At 33.1% G+C, this 21710-nt stretch overlaps 1 protein-coding gene across 4 annotated transcripts in view; it reads right to left on the bottom strand.

The window, feature by feature from the left end:
* The window catches only part of Tsp66E (Tetraspanin 66E), a 28990-nt gene extending 7633 nt beyond the window's left edge, over window positions 1-21357 (bottom strand). Inside the window, exons 1-4 of one of the 4 annotated variants that reach the window (XM_046621527.2) lie at window positions 20643-21057; window positions 20038-20166; window positions 13706-13819; window positions 13089-13187 (exon numbers count right to left, since the gene is read on the bottom strand). In XM_046621527.2, the coding sequence (XP_046477483.1) occupies window positions 13089-13187; window positions 13706-13765 (159 nt within the window). In that variant the 5' untranslated portion in view covers window positions 13766-13819; window positions 20038-20166; window positions 20643-21057. Of the gene's footprint in view, window positions 1-13088; window positions 13188-13705; window positions 13820-20037; window positions 20182-20642; window positions 21058-21238 lie in introns of those variants that run through there. The other 3 variants (XM_046621528.2, XM_046621529.2, XM_046621525.2) reach the window with 3 other exon arrangements.
* Window positions 21358-21710: the final 353 nt, after the last annotated feature.

Below are 21710 nucleotides of genomic sequence, written 5' to 3' on the forward strand. Positions count from 1 at the left end.
TATATACGATATCAAATTCTCAAGCTTTTTCAAAGTGTACGATCAAATTACGAGAACAAGTATAAAATTTATCGCAGTCGTTATTACGTAATAACGAAACGTTGAATCGAAAAAATCGAAGTGTATTGTATAAACAAAAAAAAAGTTATTCACAAAAGAAAACAACAAATCCTTCAGTTCGTTATAGATTATATATATCTGCGTGCATATACTAGTTATAAATAAAATATAATTTAAACGACGTAAAAAAAAAAGTAGCGAAACGTACGAGAAAAAAATCATCGTTTTACAATTTTATAATGACTGAAAAATTGAATTTTCACATTTAAAATATATGAGTGTATTTTGAATCATGTATTGCGGATTTACTTAATATTAGACTATCTTTAAGTTACAAGCTAATGATTTTTTCCTAAAAACAGCTCGTGACATTAACGTTATTATATGTAAAAAAATTTAACCTAATCAAAGAGAAAAAACAAGAAAAAAAAACAGTAAAGAAAGTCCATTTTTTATACATAGTGTTTATATGTTTGAGAAAATTACGGATCATCGACCTCCGCAGGATGATAATCTCCTTAACAGTAACAAACACGGAAGCTGATCTCTCAAGTGACGGAATATTATCAGCACTTGCAAATTTTTATCTCCTATACGTATATATAAATTAATTCTGCATCGGCAGCAACAAAAGACATTAGACACAATGAGAGTGGCGAGAACTGATAATCGTGACAATCTTGAGAGGAAATTAATGACACGTCTTGATTATACGGGGTCGTAGGAAGCCGATGACTTCTTCCTCGACGTTCAATCGTGTGTACGTATTGCACATACATGCAAGTATGTATGCTCTATCACGGACACGATTATAATGATTACCGATAATAGTTGATCAATTATACACGCGAAAACTTTATAAATTGTACGAAAGTGTACAATTCGAAAGAAAAAGTCATTAAGTCTTATTAGCATTAACGATAATAATATAAATATAATATATACATTATATGTCTACATAACGCGGATTTTTTTTCCGCAGGCATGCGAAAAGTAAAAGTTTAAACGTTACACACAAACGGTATTATCATCATCATCATCATCATCATCATCATCATCATCATCATTATTATTGTTAATATTATTACTATAGATCTTAATATACTAGTTGAAGAGCTATAGATATGAAAATATACTACACGTATGCTAGTTCGTGTGTGGGAAGGTGTACGTATTAGGTGCGTGTAGCTATGCCCGTGCATTAAGAATTTATAATTTTCGAAGACACGCGAGTAACGGAAACACGTCGCAGTTAACCTCGATTAATTCTAAGCAACTATACAACGAGTAACAACCGTCAAAGAACTCATCGTACATACAAATTACTATTTAAACACAATCACCAAGGATTTATAATCCGACGATTAGAATTACTAATCGACGTGTTCCTGTTTTTCAATATTGCTTGCAACAAGCGGTCATTTTTATCATCATTGTGTGCATATACATTTTATTATATATAATAAAGGTTGGCTGGTGCGAAATAAAGGTTTTCTTTTTTGTCTTCCTTCAATTTGTCAAACTTGCAGTTGTTAAATTATTATTATTATTATTGTATCCGTGTATAAACAAGAAATACTAAAATTACAAACAATTGCTCATTATTGCTTTCAAATCGCTCTGAAATGCAGGTTAAATTATAAGTTATCTAGTTATACACTCGTTCGATTTCACTTTTTGGGATTATAATAGTTTTGGCCTTTTTTCAATTCCTTTCTTCTTTTGTATCACGTTGATATAGTTTAATAATTAATTTTTCAATTTTTCACCACGATATGCTTCAATTTTTTTTTTGTTTTCTAAAACTATCAACATCGAATCAATTAAATTCAGGGGGTGAAAGGAAATATCTGTAGAAATGTAGTTTTCTCAACGAAATAATCAATTTTAAAATGTAAAAAAACCGAATCTACCAAATTTTTTTTACCATTCTAAATCGATTTTAAATGAAAATTCGTTATCTAATATCTCGTTTATAATATTAGTACTTAACCACCCCCTCCCTTCAATTTTGAAATAATCATCGTATATTCGTACATTTTGCAAATACTCAATTAATTTCATAAATAGCGCTTTATATTTTCCAACAAATTATTATAATCATATTCCACCATATTATTAATAATGCGATACTTGATAAATCATTGCCAAAAGGCAAGCGAATTCCTTCCTTCGTTCTACCTACAGATTTTATTTACTAAATTGAATACAATTTGTCACGACACCTGTTGATCAGTAATATAATTTACACAGCCCAAGATATACGGTTAAAATCAGCCACGATATTTTCGCGTCATAGCGCGCAATATCGCGAATTATTATATACATGTAGTTCATACACGAAAGATTTTATGTATACATTATACATATGTTTATACCCTAATCGAATGTTATGTCATTATTAATTAAATATACATGCATAAGTTTTGAACGAATACAATCAGTTTTAAAATTTATATGAATGATTTCCAAGTATGTTTATATATTTTTAATTTATAAAAAAAAAGTCAAAATAAAAATAAAAACTGATTATATCTGTGTAGTTATCTATATATAAGTGTTTTTTTTCTCTCTTTTAATTTTAAGTGATATATTTTTTTTTTATTATTTAGTTAATAATCACATGAAATTTGATTGCATATGCCTGTATAATACTTGCAATATTAAGAATCTTTAATGGATATAATAAAATTGATGAAAATACAGGTGATCAGAAGAAATGTGCCAAGTATTTCCAGCGTATATAATAAAAAATTCGATTCTGAATTTTTGAATGAGAAACGTGAATGGATTAAAAAAAAAAAAAAAACCGGCACATTTAGTATTTCTCTTACAGATTTTATTTTCTTGAACCCCCCCCCCCCAGGTTTCCCGTTAGCTTGTCTGTATGTAACAATTTGCGCACACATAACACGTAAATCAAAATTACAATATTGACATAGAACAGCGGATGTCAAAAAGTAACTGCAACGGACAATTTCTGGTTACGTTTTTTCATTCAATTTTCAACATTACGTATGCATACAAAGTTATTGTGTGTGTATATATATATATCACACATGTCGGCCAAAACATCTTACACGTATACGTATACCTGCCACGTGCATTTCACGTAGGTTGTAGGTATACATAGTCAGGTATGTGTACATAACGTGTATACCCGTTATATCCCCCGAGGTGAAAAGGAGAAAGAGCTTATAAGATGATCACGTGTCTTTATTTCTCTCTCTGTGTATGATGTATGTACATATGTGTATACGTATGTATTTACGTATGCACGCGATACGAGGCATGCGTGAAAAAAAGGTGCAGCGTTACTCAATTTTCTCAGCTTTTCGTTTCTCCCCATATTTTATCCTCCGTATAAGATTGATGAAAAGAAATGAAAAACAGAGAAATGAGAAATCAACGTTATACCGAATTTTCTGTAAAATGATCTCAAGAATTCAGTCAGCGTGAAAATTTGTACGACATGTGATATTTCTTTTTTTTTTTTTTCTATTTTAGAATTCAACGCCGCGCAACAAGCAATCTCAACAATTTTTTGTACAATTGGCTTCATTTAATTTTGATTAACAGAATTTTCTTAATTTTTTTTCTACGCTACCCTGCGTAAATCAAAATTTAACGTATCATGACAATTGTACAAAATATTGTGAGTCGAAGAGAGAGAGAGAAAAAAAAAGTCTAGATATTCACGCTGACTTTCCTAGATCATTTTGCCGAGAAATAGCAATATCGTTGTTTTCTCGTTTTTCCTTAACATTGTTACGGACATGTATTACGTAGATAAGGTAAATAATAAAATAAAATAATAATTATTTTGAGCATTATGTATTATACATAAGTATGTATTAGGGTGATCCTTATTTACGGCGTTGACAATTTTTTTTTCACACCATCCCCCAAACCATCTTCAAATAATTCAAAAACCAACTCTCAAATTTTTTCGTATTTCTATCTCAACTCTAACCCGTGCCTTTAAGAGGGAGAATTTCCCCCTTTAAAACAACACGTGTTTCGGATATACTTTTAACATAACGTCGTGAATTTTTTTCTCCCACAGTACAACCAATGCCCGGTAAAACCTCGCGGTTATAGATTTATTTTCAACATTATTACTCTTGCAATAAAATGTATACTGAGAATGTGTCCAAAACACGTGTATTTTAAATGGGGAAATCCTCCCTCTTACAGGCACGGGTTTAGAGTTGAGATAAAAATCTGAAAAAAATTAGGAATTGTTTTTGATTTACTTAATATTTATTTTTTTTTATTTTTTTATTATTATTATTAATAAAAAAATGCGAGTGGTCAAGTTTTCTTCTTCTTCTACAATTCCTTTTCTTCTTCGGGAGAATTTATACCTATCACATCGCCGCATTGGCTTAACGATCACGCTTTCGAAACAGGTGTGCCAACTGCCTTCGCAGCCTATCCCTTAAATTATACGCCTCTCGTAACTGCTGTATAATGTGCACACGTACACATATATACCTTGTACATACATAGGTTATACGTACGCACCTTCAACGTCGTTTTATCCTATATAACGATACTTTACGCATACCTGTATTATATACGTATTGTATACATACGTACGGTACCCAAATACCTATATACGTTCGCATTATATACATTGTACCACCCCGTTCGATTAGCGATCCGCTAATTGAATTGACGGAGAAATGTGAGACGGACCCTGTTGTAGTAACGTGATTATTATGATTCCCCCCCCCCCCCCCCGCTAAGCTGTGTGCCAATTTTACAAATTACAAAAATATTTTTAACCGAGAAGTTATTGATATATAGTGAAGCAGCGCGCAATAACAAATCGATAAAAAATAAAAAAAAAAAAAAAAACAACACCAATTAAAAAGTAAAGTATCATTGAAAACTTAAAATAATGATTATTGTTATTCAGATTACATATTGTGTATGTATACATGTATATTACAATAGTTGTATTGTATTTGCTTGATTTATTCATCGCTGCATCAGGCTTTCAAATTGTGTTTCATGAACATAGCGTTACTTCCATATGATATTGTTTGAGTGTTTTTTTATCTATTTATTTTTTTAAAAATTCTTTTTACAATTTTCCCAACTGTCGAGATTCAAGTTATTTCCGTCGATAATTAATCCGTCGGGTTGACTCTCGATACGTAAGTTTTGTTTTTCCGTCACAGTTGCAATTTCCTCCGTCTACGAATTCGGCATTGACAACAATTATTAATAAATTCCTCGGCAATTTATTGCCACGCTGATTCGGATCACTGCTCGTCATATTGCCGATGGAAATTTAGGAAAAAAACAAAAAAAGAGAAGAGAAGAAACACAAAAAAAAAAACCCAGAAAAAAATCGTCTAATCGATTAATGCTAGGAAATATTTTTTACGTATTTTCCAAAAGTGGAAGAAAACTTACGAACAATCGCACAAGTTATAAGCGTATATTTGTGCAGAGTATGTTGATAATTATAATTCTTTCGCGTTAAGTTAAAATAATTTCGTTGAATTAATTAACACATTATTGTACGATGGATACGTATGCGGCGATTGAAATTCCGTATGACAACAATTGCAGCAATAAACATTAATCTGTCATGAATAATATACATATTGGAAAAAAGGAAGGGTGGGGGGGGGGGGGGGGGGGGGGAGTACAGAACGTAACAAGTGAAAGACATAGGTATAGAGACCGTCTGATTGTTGCTGCCTGAATGCAGTAGTCAGTCGCACGATATGCGGAAACAGGGCAATGACCATAGATTATAGCCATAGGATATAGATATGCATGTATGTATATATGTAATACCTACCTACCCCAGAATGAAATGAAGGGTTGCGCAAAGAGTGAGACTGAGAATGTGTGAGTGAGAAGCGTGAAGGAAGGGTGACGACTGATGGATAAAAAAAAATGTAAAAATAATAATAACAACAACAACAGCAACGACAATGATAATAATGTCCGAGCCCGTCGTTAGGAAGATATTGATTGTTCATTCGGGCTTGACAAATGCGAACGTATGTATGTACGTATGTATGTATGTATGTGCGCGTATGTGCATACATTATAAATAAGGAAAAAAGGGCTGCAGTGCTCTGCTACCCATTTCCAGAGAAAAAAAAAATACAAAAAAAGATAATTTGCCAGGATCGTTATCGAGGTATAGCATATTGTATGTACTACATTATACATATAGGTATGTATAAGAAGAATGTATAAAAAGGTAAATTCAATTATTTCCGATTCTCTGATAATAACAACAATGTAATAATAATTGTATTCGACTTATACCTATGTATTAAACATATAAACGAGTAACTAATTTGTGTAGAAAATTTCTTCATTGCATAACTGTACAAGTAACTAACAGCTGATTCGCACATGTATATATATATATATACGTATACATACATGATACATATAATATATCAGAGCAAAGTTTCACGTCACACTTTCCCCTGTGTATACATATATATATAATATTATATATGTATATAATATTATATATATATATAAAACATATATATAAATTACACATGTGCATATATGTTTGTAATTGAGAATCTGAAAGCATAATATATTACAGCTCTGCAGTGTGTGTTTTTCACGTAAATAGTGCAGTGCAGATTGTGTATGTATGAAAGTATTTTTTATATTGTTTTCTTTTTGTCTTTTTAATTTAATTTTTTTTTTCACATTCATCGTTATGGTTTATACTTTCTACATGACGCGCAACGTTACGCGTCACGCTGTCTTACCTGCCCGCAAAATGAAACATTTCATACGATTAAAGAGTTCTCAGATATGAATGTACATACGCATAGAAAGTATACGTGTGCGGCAATGTTAAATGTATACCGAAAATATATCTATTTACAGACATAAATTAACATATTATACGCATATGATGACTTGCGTGGTGTTTAATCACTCGCAGAGAAACTTATTTACTCTATACGTATCAACGGTATACCAACATATACTATACGTTTGGTGTAATATACGAAAAGAAAAAACGTAACCGATAAATTCACAATTATTGATGGTGAAAATGTTTCTTTTTTTTTTCTTTCTTTCAGCGGATGGTATTCAATTATGTATAATTATTAAGGATTCGTAAATGCGTAATACAAATATACAATTTTTATAGAAGAAACGGATATAAATTGGAAACCTGGCTTTCCATTTACTGTTTTCCATTTATTATAAATATATATTTATAATCATCGTTAACATCGAGTTGATTCTCGTTTTCATCTCGTTGTAATATTTCTTTTTGCTCAGAGTTTATAGTTGTAATATATGTATAGGGGAAAGGCGGGAAAAATGAGCCCCTTAAGGGAGGAGTAAAGTCAGACCAATTTCCGCTATGCAATTTTTTTTTGTCCTTGGTCTAAAAATGTATTCCAAACGTTACAGACATTTTTTGAAAATCCGATTTGATTGTACAGAGGGCCCATTATTTTCGGTAGGGCCTATTTACAATTTTCTCTCGCCTCTCCCCTCTGCCCAATAATCGCATTGCAGTTGGCGTGATACGAACAATATAAATTACACGACAAGGAGAAAACCGGAAGTAAACACAAGTCATCACGGTTAGCTGTTAGGTTAGGTTTTCTCGTCGGATAAAAAGAATCGCGGCTACGCGTGCAGGTGTGGCTCGATCCGAATGAAGGAATGAGAGGAAAGGAGAGAGGAAAAGAAAGGAAAGGAAAGGAAAGGGAAGGAAAGGTTTGCGATTCAAGAACTCGTCTCGACGCGACTTTACTTGACTTGACTCGACGACACCGATCACCTGCAGCGAGCATGTCGTCGCTCTCAAAACCCAGATGCAGATACATGAACGTACACGCATACATGTGTATATTATGTATTGACCATGCGATACGACACGTATTTACTACCTTATATACACCTAAAATATGGTCAGGTATTACAGGCAGGTTATAAAATACAGGAATATCCGGATACCGCGTCGATAAAGAAGATAAAGAAGAGAAGAAAAACGTTTCTGCGCAACTCAATTCCTCTTCATTCTTGCACGACACGTCATAAAAAATAATAATAAAAAAAAAAAAAAAACTGTCTATTTTCGAAAGATGTTTCCGGGGGATCTTGATCATATGTATATGTACGGTAAAATGCATAAATGCCTTCAACCTTTTGGCTAACTTGTTTTCGGTCCAAAACGAAATGCGAGTTCAACTCTATACGAATCGTGCGACGATGGCTGGCGATACAGCTGATGTCAGAAAATGAGGTACATTGTCACGAGTCGAAGTCGCACTTTGTTTCGGATCGAAAACAAGCTAGCCGGAGGGTTGACGCATTTACGCATTTTACTATACGTACCGAGAATTCTTCTTGAAAGGACCTGTAATTTTGATTGGCTGACATCCATTCTTAAGATTCTCGCAGCCTAAACCGCAAACCTTCGCCAACAGTAAGAAATTCCCTAGAATCGACCGGTTGACAAGTGACAGTCAACCGTAACCTCTTGCCTATTAAGAAAGAGTGACCCGCACTCTGCCTGTTGTGCTGTGGTAATATTTTTACGAAATTGGTTACACTTATGAACAAGACGAGCTGCAATTGTCGAGCAGGTCGTTTCGAGAGAACCTCTTAGCATATGTATGGAACACACATGGATAAATTCAGAATTTTGGCAAGATTCTGTAGTAGCTTCAGCCGCCATCTTGAATTTATAGGGGAATTTGTTTTTATCCAATAACTCGAAAAATGGTAATAACTAAACTTGCAGGAAATTTAATTCTTTACAACTTTGGCCATGACAATTTTTTGTCTATACGATCTATACTTTCCGACTTGAAACACAAGTTAAAGATGGCGCCCGATGCTACTGCAAAATCTGTTCGAAATTATGGGTTTAGACTATCAATGACACCCCCTAATGATTAGGAAAAGAAAATTGTGATGTCGAAAAATATCAACCTCCAATTTACATTTCGAATGGACTATTTATTGATATACATTTTACTTTTCATCACGTTGGGCAATGTAAAAAAAATATTAGTTTCGGTCGATATAGACTTTTTTTTTAATTTCAACGAATCTTTACGATTTCGAATCTCTAGAATCCAAAAAACAGGTTTTCACAAAAATGTCGGTCTGTCCGACAAACTGCCGCGATGATCTCGGAAATAGCGTGATAAAAGATTATCATGTCCCGTTTAATTTGAACTTCCGGCTCTACCGGAAATGAATCGAATTTCAATGTTTTACCGACAAACATGTACGTTTTCTTCCTTATTACCTTTTCTCAATAACCGATTGTGTTTTTCTCAGGTTATGTACATATTAATAAAAAAAAAAAAAAAAATTTCTTTCAAAACTTTTTCACTCGGCTGCCAAGTCGTATCAGTTTCAGATTTTTCACCCAGTCGTTGTCAAGATCATCGCTTTCATGATGATGAAAAGTATGGCAAAAAAACTGTTTTTCCGGCTTGATTATTTCAGAATCATTGTGTTACACATTATGTAATGTACGTTCAAATTTTTGGGAACCGATTACATAACACTCATATCTTATTCTCTGAAACTTATATCTTAATTATGCACAGGCAAAACACGATGACGATGACGATAATGATAATGGCAGGAATGAGAAGAAGACGAGCAACTACTAGAACCAACGTTATATAGTCTAAATTCTGAGCACGTATTTCGTTGGGGTCATGCGACTTGTTGTTTCAGCGGAGGGGAGGATGTCAAGATAGTACCTAATGTCTATAATACGTATAGCATATGATGTGTAAGTTAAGTGCAGAAATTGTACCAGCCAGCCAGCTATAAAGGTAATCATGTATATAAAAAGAAATAAATTATATTGGATGAGGAACGAATGAATGAATATTGAACGAATGAAATACGAAAAAGACACAACGACGATGAATTTTGCGCAACTCAGCTACCGCAAATTAAATATATATATATCTGTGTGCGCGTCCGTGTATAAGTTGTTAAAATTGGATAAATTAGTACAGAGATAAAACGAAAGAGGAGGGGAAAAAAAGGAAGAAGAAGAAAAAAAAAAAAAATACTAGGAATGCCGTCCCAAATAACTACGTCGGAATTTTCAGAAAAAATAGAGATAGATATAATTTCCAAGTGTAGCAATTCGAATAAAAGCGCACATGACTGCACATTTACAGGAGAATGTTAAAACTTGAAACGTTATTAAAAAACGAAATAATATACATTATACAAAATTTCGTCGCGAGAACTGAATGTATAGAATAATATGCGTGCATACAAAGAAATTCTGACCACGATTCTTATATATTTCGGCTTTTTATATGTTTTAGTTTTTTGTTTTTTTTTCCCATCCAAACCTCTAGGTATTCCAACTTTTCGACGTTACGTGTTTTCAAATTCTTGCACATAGTATACCTATGTAATAAAATCAGATTTTTCCAACTTCGAAAATTCCAAATTATTCCGACTCTTGAATTCTGGACTTCGTCGGTTGCGATCTACTTTTTCTCACCGTTGTTTTTTGTCGAAATCAAATTTGCAAAAAAGAAGAAAAAAAAAAAATGGCTAAATCGAGCACGTGTAATGTAAAAGGCAATGCCATGTATACCTATACGTACATGGTGAAGAGACAGGCGAGATTCAAGAAGCAGGTATAATCTGGGTCGTCTTCCGGTAATTGACGGGTAAAACGTGCCCATACATAAGCAAGTGAGCTAAATAATGTATACCTAACTGGACAAATTGACTCGTCCTCCGCCTATAAAATGGTCGAACGAGAAGAGAAAGAAAAAAAGAGAGAGAGAAAAAGTAAGAAGGAAATGGAAATATTGTATAATACCGTATAAGTATAAAAAAGTTGCATTTTTACCATTTTTTTTTAATATCCTTTTCAACCAATCGAATTGTGTCATGGAATTTAGAAGGATAAAAAATTCTTCTCCGTAAAAAGTTTACATTACAATTTTTCACTCAGCGATGTTTTTATAATTATTGAACATGTACAATTTCACTTTATTATATTAGTTTACTATTACCAGAAGGGAGAAAAAGTTTGAAAAATTTGACGGCCACATTTTTCTTTGTAAAACTTACAAATGTAGTTATACGACGTATACGTGTACGATTGAAAAAATCATTCGTAAAAGAAACAAACATAGAGAAAGAAAAATAAATGGAAAGGTAAATTTAAAGCCTACATAATATGCGGTTATGTATTTAAATGATAAGGATTAGACTCTATACGCCCCACAACGCGGGAATCTTCTTTCATTGCGCAACAACGTTTTAGTATTTAATTGAATAATTTATGTTGTTTCTCGTTTCGCCGTGTATGATTACCGATGGTGGTAGTAGTAGTTTACTACGTCTACGTACAATATACACATGTACTACATATCCAAGAGGCGGTAATGTCAGTATAATTTAAAACGGGGGCTTGATTAATTGTCTCCATTTCGGCTCCTTATCTTTCGCATATTTTTTTCATACAAAATATAAATTATATGTTAGAAAAATTGCTTTACCGCTGTATTATGATTGTATACTACATAAATTGTTTTGCTTGTACGACACGGCGTTATTAAGTTGGCACAGAATGCTCCAATCTCTCACATACATACCACACAGATCTATAACAACAACTTGATGCTGACTGATCGTGAGTTCACTAGACCGCGAATATTGACCGCGATATTCTCTATCATTTGGTCTTCTCCATTGGTGCGTATCGATATTTTATACAGTTTTTATTTATTTTTTCCTTCGCATCTCATTGACATTTTCTATAATAATAACGATGTTAATAATAATAATAATGATAATAACAATGACGGTGGTAATATTGACAGATTTTGCTTCTCGGTTTATAGAAACAAATACATTGTATTGCATGTATATAGGTATATTTGCAATTTTACGTATTTCAATTCATTTTTGAAATTTTTACCACAATGCGATACAGTGTACGAATCATGCAATACTTAAATTTGTCAATTTTACTCTACAGAAAACAGGAAAACAATTTCAATTATATGTATACGATCAATTGCATCACTCGGCTTCATATATTTCGATTTTCAATAACGAGAGTTTGAAAATTCTAGATTAATAAAAAAATAAATAACAAAAAGTTATTTCCAGGATAATGATTAAGCGTAACGACGAATTGTATATACGTAAAATCGAAGTGATGGTCAGTCACCTCGCAGAGTTAATTTCATAATGTAATAAACTTTTCCTTGAATAATGCCTATTATATAGATAATTACTTTTTTCCATCTCTCTCCGCGCGTTTCTCGATGAGAGACGTGAAAGTTCGACGACGATTTCGACTCATTGTTAATTATAAAGAGAAAGAGAAAGGGAGAGAAAGAGAAAGAGAGCAAAAAAGGAAGAACAAAAAAAAAAAAGAAAAAAGAAAAGAAATCAACCTGGGAGACAAATAGAATGCCTTATAAGATAACGACGCCAATAAGGAAATTATACGCCTTTGTCGTCAACTTTTTCGGTAGTAATCGATCGGCGCTTTCTAACGATATTCGAACCTGCACGAGGTTTGCAAGTATCGATTATATATTTTTACATGATAGCGGGAAGAAAGGTGGTTGGCGAGGGAAAATAAATAAATAAAAAAAAAAAAAAAAAAAAAACGGTAGAAAGAGAGAGAATGAAAGTAAATGGATAGAAATCGATGCTACAATGGCGAATCGATCGAATCACGCGTTTTCGAATATTCTATATTACAATTACATGTCGCGTAATTTATTCTGCATAATTTGATTTTTTCCACTTTTAAACGAGATTTTAGTCTGTTAATTAAAAAAAGAAAAAAAAAAAAAACAAAAATCGTTTAAACACTGCCATGTTATAGGTAAAAAGATTTCATTGAATTGTTCGCTTTAAAACTGCAACGATGCAGTAGAACCTTGACGAATGGAATTTCGATTGATTGTGTGTTAAATAAATGTATGCAAATATGCGGAACAATAATAGAAGGTCACAGCTATATATGTATAGAGACTTACCACAATGTCAGCCTGATCGACCTTGGCTATGAGATTAGTGAAGGAATTTCTATCGGCTATTAACCAGATGCCAACAGCCAACGCTGCGCCTCCAGCGACCTAAAGTTACAAATATATATACATATATATTATAATCCATTTGCGACGTATAATGATAATAATTAAAAAAACACCATTCCTTTTATTTTCAATCTTCTTATCGTTCAATTAAATTATCATCGATCGAGCAAAACTTAGAAAAAAAAGAGAGAAAAAAAAAGGGGATAATCTCAACAACGATGAAATAATTTCGCGAGATTTACAAATAACTGACATGTAAGTGATAGACTTCTTTTTTTTTAAAAGTCATATAAACATACAAGCTCGATATTTATCATGTACTTCGATTCTTTTTTTTTTTTTGTGTCATCAACAGTATTACAAACATTTTTTTCACGTCAGTATTATAAAGGAAAAAAAAACAACATTTTTTTCAGTTATACTCTTGCTTCGGTGTAAAAAGACATGCGAACATGTATATATTTTGTAATGTTTATTATAATATTTTTCTAATGCGAACCAATTGTTTGATAAAGCATAACCTACGCGCCCAATCTAAGATATGTAACTATACTTACGAAGAAGATGAAATTGAAGAAGCACAAAAAATACTTGGCACATCGCGAACCACACCCCATTTTTAACGAGATTTTGAAACTCTTGTTGAAAATGTATTATGTGTATATTTGAACCTGCAACAGAAAACGGATAACATGAATAATAAAAAAAATTATAACAACGACGGAGAAGGATGTATAATAACTATTGTATGATGCATATGTGTTATAACGCACAATGTAAGGTGATGCGTATTATTGTTTTTGCCATTTTTTGAATTTTGAAAATTCTGGAGACGAAGAAAAAAAGAAAATTTACATAAAATATAAAATCCAGCGTCGTATGATTTTAATATGCGTATGTTTCATAACGTCAATTATAAATACACTCGGTATACCTATATTACAAAATGACGATACAACTCGATTGTTATAATAATTACATTATTACAGCGCACAACTAAATTATGACGACGAATTATGCATGTATTGTCATCGGCACGATTGGCATTATTTATAATGTAACGCCAACCGTATTAATATATTGCACTGATAATGATAACAACGACAATGATCATGATCGTCATTATCATCATCATCATCATCATCATCATCATATTATAACAGCGAGTTGACCGAATTACACGCGGGATTAACGTTAATTACAAAATTCACTAACTTCCGGTTGTAATTCTTTGCAGTGTTCTTAATGATATAAGTAGTAGGTATACGTGCAAGGTACATGCTTGTATAACGTATACATCAAAACTAGGTTTACACGACAAGAATTTATTATTACTCTACATATGTATAATTTTTTACGTTTTTTTTTTTTTTCAATCAATGTCACAGAGAAATTTCTCCCACAGGTTTTTTCAAAACGCTGACCAACGTTGTACTATGTACGGGAAAAGAAGGAAAAAAAATAAATGAAAAAAAAAAAAACTGCTGTTACATACAGACACACACACACGAATTGTTTTCTTCTTGTATGCTGCATTCCTGCCGTTAGATGCACCGAAAATATATGGCCTGGCATACCAAAGCCGGGAGAGGGGTCAGGATTACGTGCTGCATGCCGGCAGGTGCAGCAGAATAAGGAGAATATCAGGAGATGAAGGAGAGGAGAGAACAGCGGCGTAAAACTGTCGACGTACAACATAAGCCGCCTCATAATAGATACAATGAGAAAAAAGTTTGTAGGAAAAAAGATAAATAAATTCTCGAGAGAAAATTGACACAAGTTTTCTTCAGACAATTGTACTTCATAATTTCCTTTTTAATTAACGAGAAAGTATATCTCGTTCGGTAAATTAAAAAAAAATAAATAAATAAAAAAATTGTTTAACACAACGAAATGTTTCTTTTCTTCAAATACCTTCGTTTGGTAAAAATAATTTTCGTTTGGAGTAAGAATAAACTGAAATAAACATCAAAGAATCTTTTTCAAGGAATTTCTTTACAGAAAATCAAGCATTTTTTTTTTTTTTTTGTTTCATTCAACAAAGAAAATTATCCACCGAAGACCACATACTTTGTTGGAATGCATTACGAGGGTCGCATTGTTCGCACAAAAAAAAAAAAAAAAACCGTTTTGCTTATAACATAACGATAGACAAAATGTTACGTCGCAGATCCAATGTGGGAATGAAAAATTTGGTTGGTTTTGAAGAAGAAAATTTTCTCTTCACATTGAGTTTTCAAATAACGCCTATAATAATACTCTTTGAATTAGATGTTTTTTAACGTTGGTTGCTTTCTTTTACGAACTAAAATGGTCTGGTTTCGTTTCCCATTGATGGGAGAAAAAAAATTTCCTCACTTCTGAAAAGAAGCATCACCAGAGAAGAGATATCCGAATTTTTCAACAAGAAAGAATGTAAGAAATGAAAATAAAATTTCAAATTCTTCCAGGTATACAACGGACGCTCCGAATTCAGTAACAAGAGACGAAGCTCTGCTTTGTGGGAGGAGTGGAGGGGGAAAAAAAATGTATACAGAGCATAACTTAACCGAGTTAAGGTAAGGATGCATCCGGCGGCGTACAGTCCAGTCGAAAAAGTGTAGAAGCAGAAAGATTGTGAAAAACAGCGATTTTCGCTACGTATCCGAAACGAGTTCTGATAACTTTTGATGAAAAAATTCACAGCATTTTGGTAGGGAAAAAAAAATTAAACACCATAATTTTTTTTTTAAAAACAAGATTACATCACGTTACGAATTAATAATTTGACAGACGAGTGACGTTGCAGAAAGTAATTTTTTATGATCCGTAAACTTCGATGAATTTAATCGCTCATTTTGTTCGGTAGTCAAATTCAACCGAAATCACACCTGAAACGCGATTGTTATTCGATATCGTGAACGTATCTTGGAAAAAATATGGGGAAAAAAAAATTGAGCTGTATGATTTATCAAAATCGGATATACGGTACAGTTTTTTTCATTCGCAAACGGATAAAAGTCGACGTGGTGAAAAAAAAATATTTAAAAAAATTATCACAACTGTGCATAATTATTGTGTTCTTTCAAGAAACAACTCCGGTGCTTTTTAGTTTGTTTGTTTCTTTGTTTTATAATATTGAGGTGACATTGCTTTAACCTTCTGAGTCAACTTGATCAACCTGTAACTTTATTATTCGATGAATATGTTTTGTTTGAACATTGTTTTTACTGTACTGTACCCCGATATAACGTTAACAGACCCATCGGAATGCAATTGGATCTCGAATCGTATCGCTTGTTCTTTAAATTGGATTATTACTGTTGTTGTTATGATGATTATTATTATTACTATCATTCGTGATACGTCTGAAGAAAATTTATTTCAAAAATCTCAAGGATAAAAAAAAAAGGACAATTATGACGAAAGCGAAAAGATTATTGAGAGAAGATTAAGAGTTTCCCTTATCATTGAAAATTTGGTTTTTTTTTCTCTTTCTCTCTTATCTTGCAATATGTAGACAAAAGAGAAACTATTCACAAATAATAAAATGATGTTAAATGTGTGATTAACGCATTATTTAAAACTTTTCTTTTTTCTTCGTTTTTGTTATACGTATTTAAATTACTCCACACTGCAAATGTTTTGATGCACACAATTTTAGAAATATTATTAATGGCGTTGTTGAATTGCTTTTATTTAATGAATGTTTCAACAGCAGAAAATTTTCTTTATTATTCTTAAATCATCGCTTTTAAAACTGTGTCTTTCGCTTTTTTTTCCTCTCTAATAATCAGTGTCTCCAATAATTATCGCAATTCGCAACATATTACACATATTATACATGAATGTTGTTTTCAACTATCTATAAGATACATTGTATTTTTAAATTCATTATACTCGTGTTTATTTTTATACATATAATGTTGTTCCTACTGCATCGATAAATGGATAGCAAAAACTGGATATACTGATCAGCAGATTATATTTTTATTCAGCAAAAATTTTTACCGACGAACAAGAAAGTTTACAATTTGATTTCGCGTAGAAAAAGAAGAAAATAAAAAACTGTCACTCGACGCTAAGAAATTTCTCACTATATGCAAGACACTTATAATACGAAGACAATATGAACAAATAATTCCTTGGATATCGATCTCTTCAGATAATTTTACTTATATAATGATTTTACATCAAATTATTACTTGAAATCTATCATCGTTACCGTTTTATTATACAATATTTAAATGTTCAAATTGAATACGTAATAATTTGGCATAAAGTCGGCATCTAAAAACTCTCTCTATCGCTGCAATTTAAAGTGTATGTAATACGTTGTTTATTAATATAATATGATTCTGTGGAAAGTATAATAATAGTGAATAATTTTATTTCTTTTCCTTTGTCACACAAGTTATAGAAAATGTTCTTAAATTCGAATTAATGAGAAAAAAAGAAAATGATTTCGTTTACACGGTTTAAAAGATACAAAAGTTATTTACTTAAAACAAAAAAAAAATTTGCTCAAACAATTAATACGTATACAGTGGAAAATATTGTAGGTAGAAGAGAAAATTACAATATACACTGTAATATGAAACGATTGAAATAATAACGTAATACAATATAATATAATACGCGACAATGAATGAATGAATGAAAATAGAAATGAAAATAACGGTGCTGCCATTATTGCTGCTGGTACAGAGCAGTTTATCTCATCTTGCCTGCAGACGATGAGAGAAGAGAAGAGAGCATAGGGCAAAAGATTCTTCTCTCCTTTCTCGTTGCCACGGAGATGCGAATCAGAGACCGAACCCCTCGCATCCGCACAATTTAATACATACAGCTGCTATACGCATATAACTTAGCATGTATTATAAGAGTATTGCCGAGGAATGAGACAATTTTTATAAATAATACTGCGTAGTTTTTCAAATGATAATTCTCGTGTATCACCCAGGGGGAAAAAAAAATATACAACAATAGAATTATGTAACGATCTATATAAAAAAAAAAGCACCACTAGTTGCAGGAAAAAAAAGAACAAAATGTCGTCATCCGTCGTGGTGGCAACTAATTTTATTATATATATAATATATATATATTAAGGTGGTCCTTATTTAGGGCGTTTACGAAATTCCGTGCGGACAAAGCGGAAAAAGTGTTCGAAAAAAAAGTACGCGCAAGTTGGAGCCTGTATTTTTCTTGTTGGTATTATTGGTCTTTTGGTTCGCGTGTGATATTAAAAATAAAATTGTCTAACGACCAATTATGAAAACATCAGGCAACGCGGCCGCGACTTGACACAAAGTTATTAAATAAATAATATCACGTCAAAGTCTCTGCTACGTATGCGAAACTCAACAAAATTGCAGGCTCAGGCGAGGAACACTCGTGAAATCAATGTTGGGTGAATTTTAACCATTTTCTCTGTTATCGATATTACGATCATACGAGATAAAGATATAATTGTTTGAAACTTGACTAAAGAATTAAATTAAATCATCAATTAAGTATTTATCCATTTATTTTGTTAAATTGTGATTTTCAAATTTCAAACACAACTTTGACGTGCTGGGATTTCGAAACTTTTGTCGCTGAAAATCGCCCAATTTTTTTTTTTACGACTATAGGAGAGACATATACTAAATTTCAGATTTTTCGAAGCATTAATAAGGTGAGGCGAAAAATAATAATGCAGTGAGTCCGAGTTCGCTTTTAAATTACATTGGAAAATTCACTGCCTTAAAGGCGGTACTTTTATTTAACCTACAGGCTCCAGGTTGCGCATATTTTTTTTTGAAAACTGTTTCCTCCTTGTTCACACGAAATTTCGAAAAACACCCTAAATAAGGATCACGCTAATATATATAGTGCACGGCAACTGGGATTTTATTCTAATACATGCGTCTATCATCTATGAATTGATAATAGAATAAAAGCTATTGTATAATGTAACTATTTATTAAGAACGAAACGCAGAGAGAGTCATTAAGAAAGGCTAGAATTACAAGACGAATAAAGACTGAACACAACTTGAAAAAGAAAACCGGATTTATACTATTTTTGGAAACGCTTGATATATTCATGAAATACTTGAACGGTAAACTTCGAATTAATAAAGATTAAAAACGGATGAATACGAAATTCGGTTATTTCCTGAGTATAATAATTTATCAAACTGTTATATCCGTAAACTGGAAAGATTTCTTGAAAAAAAGAATACAATAATCGAAAGTACTGGATAAGTGCTTAAATATCGATGCTTCGTATCAATTTTTTTTTATACAATTCCAGTACTTTCTATTTTTTTGGACTTTCAAAAAGAGATCTTCGCAGCTGCTTAGGAATAAAATAATTCGATGATTACTGGTAACTTACCACGATATATATTACGATAGGATTACTAGGTTTAGAAAAGTCGTTTTAATTTATTGCCGATGATTTAGGGGATATGGCGGAAGGAAAACAGAAAAAAAACAAGAGGAACATATCAGAGAAAAAGTGTATCACTTATCCTACGAACAGTGAAAAGATTTGTGTTCGCCCTTTTTTTTTGTTAACATTTCAACCCCCAATCGAGATAACAGATAAAGGACTGATGCATAAACCTGCATATCGCCTCTAGACTTTACAACTGTAATCATAAAGCACTACGCCCGTGTTTATCTTGTAGGTATCATGTAAACGAAGTCCTAAGTATATGCATGTAATACTGCATCAGGAATGATGCGTCAGAGACGGTAATTAAGCCGATTATCTAAACGGCGCGCGCTGCTTCGCGGAATTCTTCCTCGCCTTACCAATTCTTGACACATGCGGCTTTACCGACAATTCGACCCGCGCTTATTATAATTACGTCAATTTAAAATGCAATGATTCATTTTGACCACATTTCTCTACTTACATTCGTTATATTTGTTTATTGACGGAACTCGGAGTAAGGAGAAGCCCGAGAACAGACGCGAAAGATCTCTGAAGCCATCGTCGCATGGTATTGTGGCCAGAAATCAAGTTCCAACAATTGATTAGGCTTCTGAAGTGAACGTGTCTAATTAAAAACAGTGGATTTAAATGCTGGCAGCGTGGAAGCAGGATCGACCTTCGTTCCTCTCCGCCGGTCAAATTACATACATACACCAGCAACAAGTGGTGCCGTCTGAGCCTCCGGCCAGCTTCTCCTTCTTCGCTTTTATTACGCTGCCGTAGCCGCCACGAAGGAAAAAAAAAAGAGACCCGGTTGTTCGCGCTTGGCTCGACGGGTTATTGTTAGAATATCGAGTAGTTAGAGTGAGAGACTCGCTACAGACCGGCAAATAACCGTGCAGAAAAAATACAAGACAGTATAAAAATTTCCAGCAATAAACAAACGAACATCGGTAAAGCTGCAACGCTGTGTTGATTTTTCTATCAATGGAATATAAAGACAAAACACAACCAAAACGAAACTTCGAAACGATGTTTATCATTGAACTTTATACTTTGCTTTTGAAAGATAAAGGAGTTACGTACCCTTGTATGACGCTTGTTTTTCTTCGTTTGGTTGGGACGAATGGAGGGATGAATCGTCTCTCAGACGCACCAATCCACTAAATGTAAATCTCAAGTTTTACCGCAACGACACTTCACAGAATTATTACTGATCTCAACGATACTTGGATATTCTTGGGTAAAATAATAAAGGAAACACTCTTCGTTCAGTGTTGTTATTTGCATTACAACCACGCCGTGACTTCTGCTATTACTTTTCTTTTTTTGTTTTGAACACTAGAGTCAACCGTTTCTCCCTTTTTTTTTTAATCAACAGGTATCGGTCTACGATCACGTAAAGAACACTCAAAGCGTCGCACGTATCTTCAAGCCTTCACTGCGCACTTAGAAAAGACCGTCAACGTTCTGCCGCTGGTCCGGCTCGACTGAATTTCTCGAGTCGAGTCGACGCCGCTTCCAACCAGAAAAACAACGGTGTAGGAAAGGTGGGGGGGGATTCGGGAATTATACGCACTCCGTACGCATTATACACCATGTAATGTGTGTTACGGTTGTGCCATTGATGCAGCGATGTAGATGGATATTATCTCAGCTATAAGAATCGGAAGAATACTTACGGAGAATTAGTCGCAGGACTTGCTGACGAAGAGCCGACGACGATGATGATGAGATCGAGGGAATTCAATGCTCCATAAATCGCCCGCAGAGGAAAAGATGCTGTAGCCTTGTTCTTGGCAATCGAAACGAGAGTTAAAATTACCGTAAAAATGACGTACCCTGTACGCTGCATGGACTAGTTTGAGTTTTAACGTACGTACGTAAGTTGTACCTACCATGCGTGATCGGGTGAAGACGTGCTGCTGGCCTGCGGATCCTCTGTATTATATTATAACATGCTAGCTTTGAACAGAGAGAATGTTTTGACGTTTGCGATTTATAGGTTGTGATGAAACAAAGTGATCTTGTAGAAAAGCGAGTTGCTTTGAATCAATTGTTTTATGTTAAATCAATAATTTCTTAGTTGTTTGTAATATCCTCTCTAAGAAAGTTGCGATAATAAAACCTTATTTTATTCCTTTATAACCGTGA

The sequence above is a fragment of the Neodiprion pinetum genome, chromosome 4, assembly GCF_021155775.2.
Source record: "Neodiprion pinetum isolate iyNeoPine1 chromosome 4, iyNeoPine1.2, whole genome shotgun sequence".
In the NCBI taxonomy this organism is placed as follows: domain Eukaryota; kingdom Metazoa; phylum Arthropoda; class Insecta; order Hymenoptera; family Diprionidae; genus Neodiprion; species Neodiprion pinetum.